The sequence below is a fragment of the Oncorhynchus keta genome, chromosome 28 (assembly GCF_023373465.1).
Source record: "Oncorhynchus keta strain PuntledgeMale-10-30-2019 chromosome 28, Oket_V2, whole genome shotgun sequence".
NCBI classification, from domain to species: Eukaryota; Metazoa; Chordata; class Actinopteri; order Salmoniformes; family Salmonidae; genus Oncorhynchus; species Oncorhynchus keta.
In genome coordinates, this window is record NC_068448.1 from 16095513 (window position 1) to 16109513 (window position 14001).

The 14001-nt window shown below is 42.8% G+C and overlaps 2 protein-coding genes across 4 annotated transcripts in view; both read left to right on the forward strand.

Annotated features, from left to right (window-relative positions):
* The window catches only part of LOC118360699 (phosphatidylinositol 5-phosphate 4-kinase type-2 gamma-like), a 28955-nt gene extending 18327 nt beyond the window's left edge, over positions 1-10628 (forward strand). For 2 of the 3 annotated variants that reach the window (XM_035740018.2, XM_035740017.2), the window contains exon 10: positions 3277-4636. In XM_035740018.2, the coding sequence (XP_035595911.1) occupies positions 3277-3357 (81 nt within the window). In that variant the 3' untranslated portion in view covers positions 3358-4636. Of the gene's footprint in view, positions 1-3276; positions 4637-10482 lie in introns of those variants that run through there. The other variant, XR_004820911.2, reaches the window with a different exon arrangement.
* Positions 10570-13069, forward strand: LOC118360700 (G-protein coupled receptor 182-like). The gene is made up of 2 exons (XM_035740019.2): positions 10570-10719; positions 11212-13069. The coding sequence occupies exon 2, from the start codon at positions 11215-11217 to the stop codon at positions 12304-12306; it is 1092 nt and encodes a 363-aa protein (XP_035595912.1). The 5' UTR covers positions 10570-10719; positions 11212-11214; the 3' UTR covers positions 12307-13069.
* Positions 13070-14001: the final 932 nt, after the last annotated feature.

Below are 14001 nucleotides of genomic sequence, written 5' to 3' on the forward strand. Positions count from 1 at the left end.
GACCTATTCCCAATGTCATTTCTTGTTTTCCCTGGTTTCAATGTTGTGCTGATCACATCTTTGAAATAAGAGGGTTAAGGCTCTCCCATTAGATTACAGGGCCTTCAGAAAGTATTTACACCCCTTGACTTTTTCCACATTTTGTTGTTACGTCCTGAATTTAAAATGGATTACATGTAGATTGTTGGTCATTGGCCTACACACAATACCCCATAATGTTAGCATAATTTGTTTTTGAACATTTGACTAATTCATAAAAAATGAAAGTTAGACTCAAGTATTTAATCCCTTTGTTAGGGCCCAAAAATGTGGTTTAACAAGTCACGTAATAAGCTCACTCTGTGTGCAATAATAGTGTTTAACATGATTTTTGAATGGCTACCTGGTCTCTGTACCTCACACATACAATTATATGTAAATTCCCTCTATCAAGCAGTGAATTTCAAACACCAATTCAACCACAAAGACCAGAGGTTTTCCAATGCCGGAGAGGAAGGAAACCGCTCAGGGATTTCACCATGAGGCCAATGGTGACTTTATAACAGTTACAGAGTTTAGTGGCTGTGATAGGAGAGAACTGAGGATGGATTAATAACATTGTATACTGAACAAAAATATAAACGTAACATCCAACTGCGTTACCGTTCATATAAGGAAATCAGTCAATTGAAATAAGTCCATTAAGTCCTAGTCTATGGATTTCACATGACTGGAAATACAGCTATGCATAAGAGCGTCTGCTAAATGACTTAAATGTAAATGTTGGTCACATACCTTAAAAAAAGGTAGAGCCGTGGATCAGAAAACCAGTCAGTATCTGTTGTGACCACCATGCTGCGTGACACATCTCCTTCGCATAGAGTTGATCAGGCTGTTGATTGTAGCCTGTGGAATGTTGTCCCACTCCTTCAATGGCTGTGCGAAGTTGCTGGATATTGACGGGAACTGTAACATGCTGTCGTACACGTCAATCCAGAGCATCCCAAACATGCTTAATGGGTGACTTGTCTGGAGAGTATGCAGGCCATGGAAGAACTGGGACACTTTCAGCTTCCAGGAATTGTGTACAAATCCTTGCGACATGAGGCCGTGCATTATCATGCTGAAACATGAGGTGATGGTGGTGGATGAATGGCACAACAATTGGCCTCCAAGATCTCATCACGTTATCTCTGGTCATTCAAATTGCTATTGATAAAATGCAGTTGTGTTTGTTGTCCGTAGCTTATGCCTGCCCATACCATAACCTGATCGCCACCATGGGGCACTCTGTTCACGTTGACATCAGCTAACGCTCGCCCACACGACACCATACACGTGGGCTGCGGTTGTGAGGCCGGTTGGAGGCACAGCCAAATTCTCTAAAACGACGTTGGAGGCGGCTTATGGTAGAGAAATTAACATAACGTTCTCTGACAACAGCTCTGATGGACATTCCTGCAGTCAGCATGCCAATTGTATGCTCCCTCAACTTGAGACATCTGTGGTGTTGTGTGACAACAACACATTTTAGAGGGGTGTTTTGTCCCCAGCACAAGGTGCACTTGTGTAATAATCATGCTGTTTAATTAGCTTCTTGATTTTCCACACATGTCAGGTGGTTGGATTATCTTGGTGAAATGCTCACTAACAGGGATGTAAACAAATTGGTGCAAAATGTTTATGGAACAATTCTGGGATCTTTTATTTCAGCTCATGAAACAAGGGACCAACCCTTTATATGTTGTTTATATTTTTGTTCAGTGTATTTACTACACAATACAAACTTAATTGACTGATTGGAAAAAAAGGCTGTACAGAATAAAACATATTCCAAACCATGCACCAAACCTGTTTGCAACAAGGCACTAAAGTAATACTGAAAAATATACCTTAATATACAGCCTGGTCTAATAAACTAGACGTAACATATTAAAAATACATCCGGGACAATCAAAATAGTATATGATATGTTTGGTATGGTTACATAAGACGGATGGTTGCTTAAGGCAAAAACTAAAGTAGGGTGGTTTGTCGGGATGGGTGGGCATATAACGTGAACGTCTAGCAACCCAAAGGTTGCGAGTCTGATTTTCATCATGGACAACTTCAACATTTTAGCTAATTAGTAACTTTTCAACTTCTTGCTACTTTTTAGTTACTTTGCAGCTACTTAGCATGTTAGCTAACCTTAAACCTTTTAGCTAAATCTAACCCTTTAACCTAAATCTAACCCTTTAACCTAACTTCTAAACTTAACCTTAACCCCTAGCCTAGCTGACATGGCCACCTAGCTAGAATCTGTAATATATTGTACATTTTACAAATTCGTAACGTATAATATGGATTGTAATTCGAAAAATATCATACAAAATAGGTGATGGACATCCAAAAATTAATACATACCAAGTGGAGGTATTGGATTTATGTACAGAATAATACAAAATGCTCTGAGACAAGGTTTGAATACAAAGTATTATGTTTGGGTCAAACCCAATATAACACATTACTGTGTACCACTTTCCATATTTTCAAGCATAGTGGTGGCTGCATCATGTTATGGGTATGCTTGTAATTGTTAAGGACTGGAGAGTTTTGCAGGATAAGAAAGAAATGGAATTGCACTAAGCACAGGCAAAATCCTAGAGGAAAACCTGGTTAATTTTGCTTTCCACCAGACACTGGGAGTTTAATTCACCTTTCAGCCCGGCAATAACCTAAAACACAAGGCCAAATCTTCGTTGTAGTTGCTTACCAAGAAGACGGTGAATGTTCCTGAGTGGCCGAGTTAGTTTAGACTTAAATCTACTTAAATCTATGGCAAGACCTGAAAATTGTTGATCAACAACAAATTATTTGACAGTGCTTAAAGAAATTTGAAAAGACTAATGGGCAAATGTTGCACAATCCAGATGTGGAAAGCTCTTAGAGACTTACCCATATAAACTCACCTGTAATTGTTGCCAAAGGTGATTCAAACATGTGTTGATTGAGGCGTGTGAATACTTGTGTGTGATAGTTTTCCATTTCATTTTCAATGTCTAAAAACATGTTTTCACTTTGTCATTATGGGGTATTGTGTGTAGATGGGTGAAATTTCCAAAATTTAATCAATTTTTAATTCAGGCTGTAACAACAAAATGTGGAATTAGTCAAGAGGTATGAATACTTCCTGTAGGCACTATCTTATTTGTTTAACTTTTATCCGGAAAATGAGCATTTCATTGACACTTTTCATTCCCATTTATATGAGCTACTCGGTCTGACGTGTACCCTTCTCTATGCCTCTGTCTTCAGGCTGGTGCTGAAATCTCCACTGTCCACCCAGAACAGTACGCCAAACGATTTCGTGATTTCATCGCCAACATCTTTGCATAGCAGGACATTATAACCACCACTGATACAACCAACCTTTTCCCATTTAGATTGGATGGTTTGTATTGTTCTTTTACTTTTGTTCTGCGACTTTCTGCCTTGTTTTTCTTCTGATGTACATTTATATCATGAAACATTGACCCAAAAAATCTAAACACACAGATCATGTTATTTTGATCTCACACTTTACTGTTTCCATTGTTGTGATGTATTACTGACTGATACATATTTATTTTTAGATTGATAAGATTAATGTGATTCCATATTGATAAGCACTCTTGACTGACTTTGTAGCAAAAGGGTACTTAGGCTAATATTGTTGCTTTGTGTCCTCAGAGAGATGTTGCACTGAAAAGGATAGAATAGACTTAAAGGGACAACCTGGGATTGATATATCGACCACTTTGTTGTTTGTTTGAATCCCAGATTGCCCCTATAACCCAGTCAGTTGAAATCCTGGGTCGTGTCCATTAAGCACCAAACAGAAGGAAGCGGCAGGAAACTGGGAGGTGCTGTACTACCAATGACTAACTACCTGAACTTGTCCAATAAGAAATCATGGTTATTTACGGGCTACTGAACACAACCTTGGATTGGTGTGATGTACTGAATATACTAATATAACTGGACATAGGAACATATCATTGTAGTGAACCCTACAGTAAATATCAGAGCAATTTGTCTCTGTCTTCTGGGATTTGCCATGAACGTCCCTCATCATCTCGCATTGGATCATGTGTAGCATTATGCTATCATGAGTGGACTTGGAACCAGACCCTGTTGTTGGACTGACAATGTCCTTTTGAATACCTTTTGGTGCCTCAAACTGAGTCATTTTTAAAGGACTTCTCAAGATCATTGTTATGGGGAATATAAGTATAATCTTTCCAACTCCCTCTCACACATTGTCATGCCAAACATGTTTTCTTGACAATGACAGCAATGGACCAAGCTAGAATAAAAGATGATTAGAGGTAGACGATGGTCTATGCTTGGTCAGATTTGACGACAACTATTATTATGACATTTGAAGAGACTCCACAGAAGAGCTAGCTTGGGTATTATGTGTCACTCATAGAATATAGCACTACATTTCAGCTGCTTTATGCAATTTGATTGCCTTAAAGATGTGATGAGTTTTCTAGTATAGAAGTTGAATACATTGACAGGCTAAATAGTTACAAGTTACAGTATGAGTAAGTGAAGCCTTGTAACCATTGTGATTGCACATCTTGTATTTTTGCAAATCAGCTTTTGGATCAAAATATATTTTACAAAGATTTTCTGAAATTGTTTTTTTTATATAGATTTTACATTATAGCAGTCACACACACATCTCTCTTGGTGTGTGGTTAGTGGTACAGTTGATATGGTTGTAAGTTTGGTATTTTATTAGGATCTCCATTAGCTGTTGCGAAAGCATAATACAGAACATTAATAGACAAGAGCAGCTCAAGGACAGAACTACAGTACATACATTTCAAAATGGCACACAGCCTACATATCAATACAATATCTAGGTCACGTAGGGGAGCGAGGCATTGCTTTTTTGTGCTAGTTTGGTTAGCGTTACAGTTGATAGGGGAGTTTGGTTAGCGTCACAGTTGATAGGGGGGTTTGGTTAGCGTTACAGTTGATAGGGGAGTTTGGTTAGCGTTACAGTTGATAGGGGAGTTTGGTTAGCGTCACAGTTGATAGGGGAGTTTGGTTAGCGTTACAGTTGATAGGGGAGTTTGGTTAGCGTTACAGTTGATAGGGGAGTTTGGTTAGCGTTACAGTTGATAGGGGAGTTTGGTTAGCGTTACAGTTGATAGGGGAGTTTGGTTAGCGTTACAGTTGATAGGGGAGTTTGGTTAGCGGTACAGTTGATAGGGGGGTTTGGTTAGCGGTACAGTTGATAGGGGGGTTTGGTTAGCGGTACAGTTGATAGGGGGGTTTGGTTAGCGGTACAGTTGATAGGGGGGTTTGGTTAGCGGTACAGTTGATAGGGGGGTTTGGTTAGCGGTACAGTTGATAGGGGGGTTTGGTTAGCGGTACAGTTGATAGGGGGGTTTGGTTAGCGGTACAGTTGATAGGGGGGTGTGGTTAGCGGTACAGTTGATAGGGGTTTGGTTAGCGGTACAGTTGATAGGGGGGTTTGGTTAGCGGTACAGTTGATAGGGGGGTTTGGTTAGCGGTACAGTTGATAGGGGGTTTGGTTAGCGGTACAGTTGATAGGGGGGTTTGGTTAGCGGTACAGTTGATAGGGGGTGGGTTTGGTTAGCGGTACAGTTGATAGGGGGGGGGTTTGGTTAGCGGTACAGTTGATAGGGGTGGGTTTGGTTAGCGGTACAGTTGATAGGGGTGGGTTTGGTTAGCGGTACAGTTGATAGGGGTGGGTTTGGGTAGCGGTACAGTTGATAGGGGGTGGGTTTGGTTAGCGGTACAGTTGATAGGGGGTGGGTTTGGTTAGCGGTACAGTTGATAGGGGGTGGGTTTGGTTAGCGGTACAGTTGATAGGGGGGTGGGTTTGGTTAGCGGTACAGTTGATAGGGGGGTTAGTTTGGTTAGCGGTACAGTTGATAGGGGGTTAGTTTGGTTAGCGTTACAGTTGATAGGGGGTTAGTTTGGTTAGCGGTACAGTTGATAGGGGGGTTAGTTTGGTTAGTGCTACCACTAGGGTTATTTGAGTGTTACGCTGGCCACAGATAACAGGCTTAGCCCAACACGTGGACTGGAGGAGGTCAGGAGGCATAATTCTGCTGACAGACCTCTTCCTGTTGCTTTAGGAAAAGAGAGGAATTGACAACTCTTAACAAAGGGACGTAAGCAGGATGGGCAGACTCAGGAGATAAAAAAAATATCAGCCTTAAACTAACAGAAATGCTGACAACCGACAACCCAGAGAGCGGTGGAAGTTGAAACACTGCGTTCAGAACATGTCCCATGAGCCTCGGCCAACACAAATGTCTTCCCTGTGCTGCTCCTTATCACGCCGACCCCTGGAAGGCTGTGGTGGCTGTTGCCACTTGAACTCTTCAACAGAACAATAGTGCTGACTGCTCATTAATTTAGTTTGATTTATTTAGCCAGGATAGTCCACTCATTGACAATAGCCCGTGCTTTACAGGGAGCCCTGGGTCCCATAAAATCAATGAAAACAAACAAATTACACATGTTAAATGGAGCTGATGGTGAGAACTGAAGTTATATTACAGCAAAAAAGCACCAAATAAGTTGATGTAATGCTATGCCAATGATGTCAAGTGGTTTCCAAATGCTGATATCATGTCCTTTGCTTTGTCACCTAACCTGACAGGTGTTGACGACTTAATGATCTGACTCACTATTTCAATAGGAAAACTGACTAGGGGTGATTCCCGCCCAAATTCATAGCACTAAGTTCATAGATCGGCCAAAGGATGATGTTAATGCTACGGAGCTTTCAGGAAATACACCCCTTCCAAGGTAGATGAAACTATCTATTGACATGTTGGAAGTAAAATAATTGCCTACAACTGGCTGTACAGAGTGGCTGCCAAGATACTGTAGTTGAAGTAGTGATTTCAAAGTGAGTGCTGAGACGAACATCACGGACCGGGAGAGATGGAGGGGGGTTCAGATTAAAGGGCTCTCTCACGCCAGTGAGGTTTGATGCTTCCAATGTCCCCCTACTCTCTGCTATTCATCACTCCTCTACGGCTAAAGGGGCTTCCTGGGATTGTCTTATGTTAAACGGCTGTTTTTTTGGTTTATCACACAGCCCCTTCATACCAACTAAGCTGTGTTTTTACTGAAGTTTCATCTTAGAAGACAATTGGTAGAATTATAGAATTGTTGTTCGACGCAGAATAACTGGACAGAGAAGTTCAGAAAGTATTCAGACCCTTTATTCAGTACTTTGGGGCGGCAGATAGCCTAGTGGTTAGAGCGTTGGACTAGTAACCGAAAGGTTGCAAGATCAAATCCATGAGCTGACAAGGTAAAAATCTGTCTTCTGCTCCTGAACAAGGCAGTTAACCCACTAGGCCGTCATTGAAAATAAGAATTTGTTATTAACTGACTTGCCCAGTCAAATAAAGGTAAAATAAAAAACCGTTGAAGCACCTTTGTCAGCGATTACAGCCTCGAGTCTTCTTGGGTATGATTCTATAAGCTTGGCACACTTGTATTTGGGGAGTTTTTCACCTTCTCTGCAGATCCTCTCAAGCTCTGTCAGGTTGGATGGGGAGTGTTGCTGCACAACTATTTTCAGGTCTCTCCAGAGATGTTTGATCGGGTTCAAATCCGGGCTCTGGCTGGGCCACTCAAGGACATTCAGAGACTTGTTCCGAAGCCACTCCTGCGTTGCCTTGGCTGTTGTTGTCCTGTTGGAAGGTGAACCCTTCGACCCCAGTCTGAGGTCCTGAGCACTCTGGAGCAGGTTTTCATTAAATCAAGTTTTTGATTTGACCATGTGTTTGGACCATGATCGTTTGTTGGTGATGTGGACAACAAGGAACTTCAGCCCCGTAGATGTTAATTGGGGCCTGTTTGACCCTCCCTTTCCTGTAGTCCATGATCAGCTCCTTGGTTTTGCTGACGTTGAGAGAGGTTGTTGTCATGGCGCCACACTGCCAGGTCTCTGATCTCCTCCATATAGGCTGTCTCATCGTTGTCGGTGATCAGGCCTACAACCTGTTGTGTCATCAGCAAACTTAATGATGGTGTTGGAGTTGTGCTTGGCCACACAGTCGTGGGGTGAACAGGGAGTACAGGAGAGGACTAAGCATGCACCCCTGAGGGGCCCCCGTGTTGAGGATCACCGTGGCAGATGTGTTGTTGCTTACCCTTACCACCTGGGGATGGCCGTCAGGAAGTTCAGGATCCAGTTGCAGAGGGAAGGTGTTTAGTCCCAGGGTCCTTAGCTTAGTGATGAGCTTTGTGGTCACTATGGTGTTGACCACTGAGCTGTTGTCAATGATCAGAATTCTCACATATGTGTTCCTTTTGTCCAGGTGGGAAAGGGCAGTGTGGAGTGGGATTTGAGATTGCGTATTATGCGGATCTGTTAGGGCTGTATGCGAATTGGAGTGGGTCTAGGGTTTCCGGGATGATTGTGTTGTGACCCACGACCAGCCTTTCAAAGCACTTCATGGCTTTGAAAGGAAACATGCTACGGTTCTGTGGTGATTTAGGCAGGTTACCTTCGCTTTCTTGGTCACAGTGATTATGGTGGTCTATTTTATTTATTTATTTGACCTTTTATTTAACTAGGCAAGTCAATTCTTAATTTCAATGACAGCCTAGGAACAGTGGGTTAACTGCCTTGTTCAGGGGCAGAACGACATATTTTTACCTTGTCAGCTCGGGTATTCAGTCTTGCAACCTTTCGGTTACTTGTCCATCGCCCTAACCACTAGGCTACCTGCCGCCCCCCGTCTGCTTGAAGCATGTAGGTATTACAGACTTGGTGAGGGAGAGGTTGAAATTGTCAGTGAAGTGAGTATACGTCCTGGTAATCCGTCTGGCCTTGTGAAAGGTGAACTGTTTTTAAAGGTCTTGCTCACATCGGCTACGGAGAGCGTGATCACACAGTCGTCTGGAACTGCTGGTGCTCTCCGCGCATGCTTCAGTGTTGCTTGCCTTGAAGCGAGCATAAAAGGCATTTAGCTTGTCTGGTAGCTCGCGTCACTGGGCAGCTCGCGGCTGGGTTTCTCTTTGTAGTCCGTAATAGTTGCATGCCCTGCCACATCCGACAAGCGTCAGAGCCGGTGTCGTAGGATTCAATCTTAGTACTGTATTGACGTTTTGCCTGTTTGAGGGCATAGCAGGATTTATTATAAGCGTCTGGATCAAGTATCTCTGTACTTTCCTCCGTTGACTAGTCTACCAGTCCCTGCCGCTGAATAACATCCCCACAGCATGATGCTGCCACCACCAAGCTTCACCATAGGGATGGTGCCAGGTTTCCTCCAGACGTGACTCTTGGCATTCAGGCCAAAGAGTTCAATCTTCGTTTCATCAGACCAGAGAATCTTGTTTCTCTTGGTCTGAATGTTCTTTAGGTGCCTTTTGGCAAACTCCAAGTGGGCTGTCAAGTGCCTTTTACTGAGGAGTGACTTCCGTCTGGTCTACCATAATGGCCTGATTCGTGGAGGGTTGCAGAGATGGTTGTCCTTCTGGAATATTCTCCCAGAGGAACTCTGGAGCTCTGTCAGAGTGACCATTGGGATCTTGGTCACCTCCCTGACCAAGGCCCTTCTCCACCGATTGCTCAGTTTGGCCGGGCGGTAAGCTCTAGGAAGGGTCTTGGTGGTTCCAAACTTCCATTTAAGAATGATGGGGACCACTGTGTTCTCTGGGACCTTCAATGCTGCAGAATTATTTTGGTACCATTCCCCAGATCTGTGCCTTGACACAATCCTGTCACGGAGCTCTTTGGACAATTCCTTTGACCTCATGGCTTGGTTTTTTTCTCTGTCAACTGTCAACTGTGGGACCTTATTATAGACAGGTGTGTGCCTTTCCAAATCATGTTACCACAGGTGGACTCCAATCAAGTTGTAGAAACATATCAAGGATGATCAATGGAAACAGGATGCACCTGAGCTCAATTTTGTGTCTCATAGCAAATGGTCTGAATACTTATGTAAATAAGGAATTTGTTTATATTTAATACATTTGCAAATCTGTTTCCGCTTCATCATTATGGGGTATTGTGTGTAGATTGATAAGAAAAACATTTTTTTAATCAATGTTTGATTTAACAAAATGTGGAAAAAGGCAAGGGGTCTGAACTTTCCAAATGCACTGTATTTACCACTTACTTTATATGTGAAGGAAATATAAGGGTTGATAGAGGAGCATACAATATGTGTGATGTACTAAGCAACAATGCTAAGTTTGCAGCTGTTATGGAGGTAACGGTAGAGATTCTAGATAGGCTGCATTCCCTGTTTCACCCAGTCACACTGACCCTGTAACAGCTTTTCAAATGGCACCGTATTACCTATATAATGCATTAGTTTTAAACAAGGCAATAAAAAGTACTCCACTAAATTGGGAATGGGGAGCTATTTGGGACACAGGCCAGTATTTCCCCCCTGGCAGCTCCACAGTCAAGGCTTTCCTGCTCTTCACACTACCAACCCCCACCCCCCTTCTTAGGATGTCCTGTCAACTCTGGCACTGAGAAGACAGGACGGGGGAGGAGAGGGCTTTGTCTGTCAGTCCAGTCAGCCTGAACTAAGCACAGATTCTCCAGGACCCCAGAGCCAGTCCAGCCTCCTCGCTCCTCCAAGCCTCAGCCTCAGGCAGGCACACCACAAGAACCCTCTGCCCTGAGGGACCTTTTCTAACCACTCATCATCTATCACCAGGTTCTCTTCGCCACAGCACATCAAGGTACTGTATGTATCACAACAGTACGGCTTCCTGCTGTTCTTCACCTCTAGTAAAATTTAACGATTTGAGTTTAGACTTGATACACTAAGAGTGAAAAATGAAAAACTTAATTTGTGAATATTTATTATTTAATTACCTCATGATCTACAAAGTAATTTATTCATGCATTTTTTGGCTGTATTATTATTATAAGAGGAAAACTGGAGGGAGAACAGCAAATTATGATTATCTCAAATTAGCAGGTGTACACATACGCCATAGTGTCTGACTTTGTCTCAGGTTGATAAAAAAAAAACTATATATATATATATTCTTCATGACAATTCTCTGGTGTGAAATGCTCCTCACATTTCATCTTGCAGCTCAGAACCAGACAGAAATGCATGTTTCACCACTGCACGTCCTCCACTGCTTACATTATGTCTGACTTTAATCTGATTATACCAATTCTGAACTCCTAACACGGCTAACAATTTCCTCTGCTTTCAATAGACAATGAACGAATTTGACTTGCACAACTCCTCGTTAAATTTCTTCAATGGCACGCCCTGGTTCGTCTACGAGTGCACCCTCAATCTGGATAAGGACTATCAGCGGATCGCCTTGTTCCTGCTCTACCTGCTGCTGTTCATGGTGGGGCTGGCTGAAAACACCCTGGTGGTCTGGGTCAATTGGCGCCGGCGCCACTCGGCCAACGGTGTCTTGTTCTGCGTCATCAACGTGAGCTTGTCGGACCTGATGGTGGTTCTGATGTTACCCTTCTACATGCTGGAGGTGACCATGGACAAGGTATGGCTGTGGGGCCGCTTCCTATGTAAAGTCACCCACCTCATCTACGTGATCAACTTCTATAGCAGCTCCTTCTTCCTGGCCTTCATGACCCTGGAGCGCTACCTGTCCCTGTCCAGGCCCTCGTCTCCTGCCTGCTTCCCCATAGCCAGACGTCGCCGCTGGCTACTCTGCGGTGGTCTCTGGCTCCTCTCCCTGTTCCTGGCTCTGCTGGAGAACGTCCACATGGACCTGCTGGAGTGGGACGAGCCGGGCTGCTACATGCTGCCAGAGAACAACTACACTGAGTGGTTTGTCTCCGTCTCCTTCCTCTGCCTCATCTTCCAGTTCCTTGGCCCGGCCTCCATCATCGTCACCTGTAACATCTTGATAGCCCGAGCGGTGCGCTCCGCTCCAGACGTGCAGGGAAAACGGGATGTCTGGCTGGTGCATGTGTACTCCCTGGTGTTTGTCCTCTGCTGGCTGCCGTACCACATCGTCTTGTTCCTGATGATGGTGGATGATCTGGACCCTCACGTGTTCAGCTGCAACACAGTGGAGGTGCTCTACAACTCCTACGGTGTGGTTGAGGGCCTGTCGCTCTTCCACTGCATCGCCAACCCTATCCTTTACAACTTCCTCAGCAAGAGCTTCCGTTCCAACCTGATCAACGCTGTGGTCCACTATGTACCCAGGGAGTTCCCAGGAGGGTCGAATCCCCAAGAAACTGCACCCAACGCAGGAGGACCAGACACTAGGAAGAAGGAATGCAAGCTTAGCAACATGAGCACCAGTCACTCTGATGTTGCTGGGTTGTAGAAAAAGGAAGCACCACAGTGTCACATTGAGACTTCACTAGCCATCATCACCGAAGGACAATGGAGGAAAGGGGAACTTGAAAGCTGTTACTGAAACGTGTGCTGCCTTCACAGGCTAGACATGTCACAAGACAAGGTTTCTTAGTCTGACTCTCTTGGGTCCAGATTGTTTACCCTTCTCCCAAAGTGTACACTTGCACACTTTCATTTCAAAGTATTTGATTGGTGTAAGCATTGGCTGAAGGGAGTTTCTTACATTATAAAACAAAAGAACATGACCAGCAGTGTGCAAGTACACATTTATGGAGAATTGTGGAGAATCAGGATTCAGCCTTGGTCACTAAGAAATAGTCATGTAAATGATGGGCTCTCTGTCCCTCTCATCTGTCTCCCATTTTTCTCTTTCAGCGCATCAATAATGTTGTAAACAGAGGAAGGAAGGAAACGCTTTCGAAATGTTTTCTTTGAACTTCCACAGGAACTTGTGGCATCAATATCTAGGAACTTCTGGAGGACAGAATTAGTCATTACATCGCTGGGTGAAGAGAAGCTTCCTCGCAAATAAACATTTTCCTCTGTGTAACATAGATGAGATTTAAAACTTATAACTACTGAGTATAAACAACTTGTAAAATTGAACTGCAACTGCTAAATGTAAAACATTTTGATTACACAAACATATAAACAGATCTTAATTTCCACAGCAACCTTTTTTTTCTCTGCTGAATTTGTAAATGTGTTGAATAAAAGTATTTCAAACAGGATGATTGTGTTAATATCAAAATCAACTTCCCCTTTTGATTATTTACAATAGGGAAAAATAAAGGCAAGATTATGAATAGCTCCCGTAGTCGGAGGCAGGTAGCCTAGTGTTGAGCCAGTAACCAAAATGTCGCTGGTTCAAATACCTGAGCCAACAAGGTGCAATTAACTGTTAACGTGCCCTTGAGTAAGGCACTTAACCCTCATTTGCTACGGGCTGCCTTACTACTATGACTGACCTTTTAAAACATCACATTTCACTGCACCTATGTGGTGTGTAACAATGCAACATCTTTACATTTTTGATGGGCTGGTTTCCCAGAGATTAAGCATAGTCCTGGACTAAATAGCACTTTCAATGGATATTCTCCATTACAGTAAATAAACTTTTCAGTCCAGGACTAGGTTTAATCTGTATCTGGAAAACATCTCTTAAAATTGTATAACTTTTATTTTATGCAGACCTGGGTAAAATTATATTTGATTAGTTACTTAAATACTTATTTTCTGTTAGAGTATTTTCAAATCTGTCCCAAATCAACAGTGAAAGTATTTACATTTCCTATAAATAGCCTATTTTTAAGTACTTATTTTCAAATGCATGGGTTATTAAATGCATGTTAGTGTGAGTATTTCCAAATACATTCCAATATTCAACTACTTGTCTTTTCAAATAAATATCTAAATACTTCCAAATGTCTGAAAGTAATATAAAAAAATACCCTGAGTATTATTTCAACACAGGTCTGATTGTACAAAATCAGTCCTCATTTTTTACTTTCACTGGGAAGTCCGGAAGGAATTTTATGTTGGTTTAACGATGTTGACATGGTAATAAGAGGGAGAAAGGCTTAGGTTTCACTTCACATACAGCACAATGGGAAGCAGCATACCAAGAACAGAACAGCATTACAGGTTCAAAGGTCACCAGTCC

What these genes read in the sequence shown, in the direction of transcription:
- LOC118360700 (XM_035740019.2), top strand. Translation starts at nt 11,215, where the DNA reads ATGAACGAATTTGACTTGCACAACTCCTCGTTAAATTTCTTCAATGGC.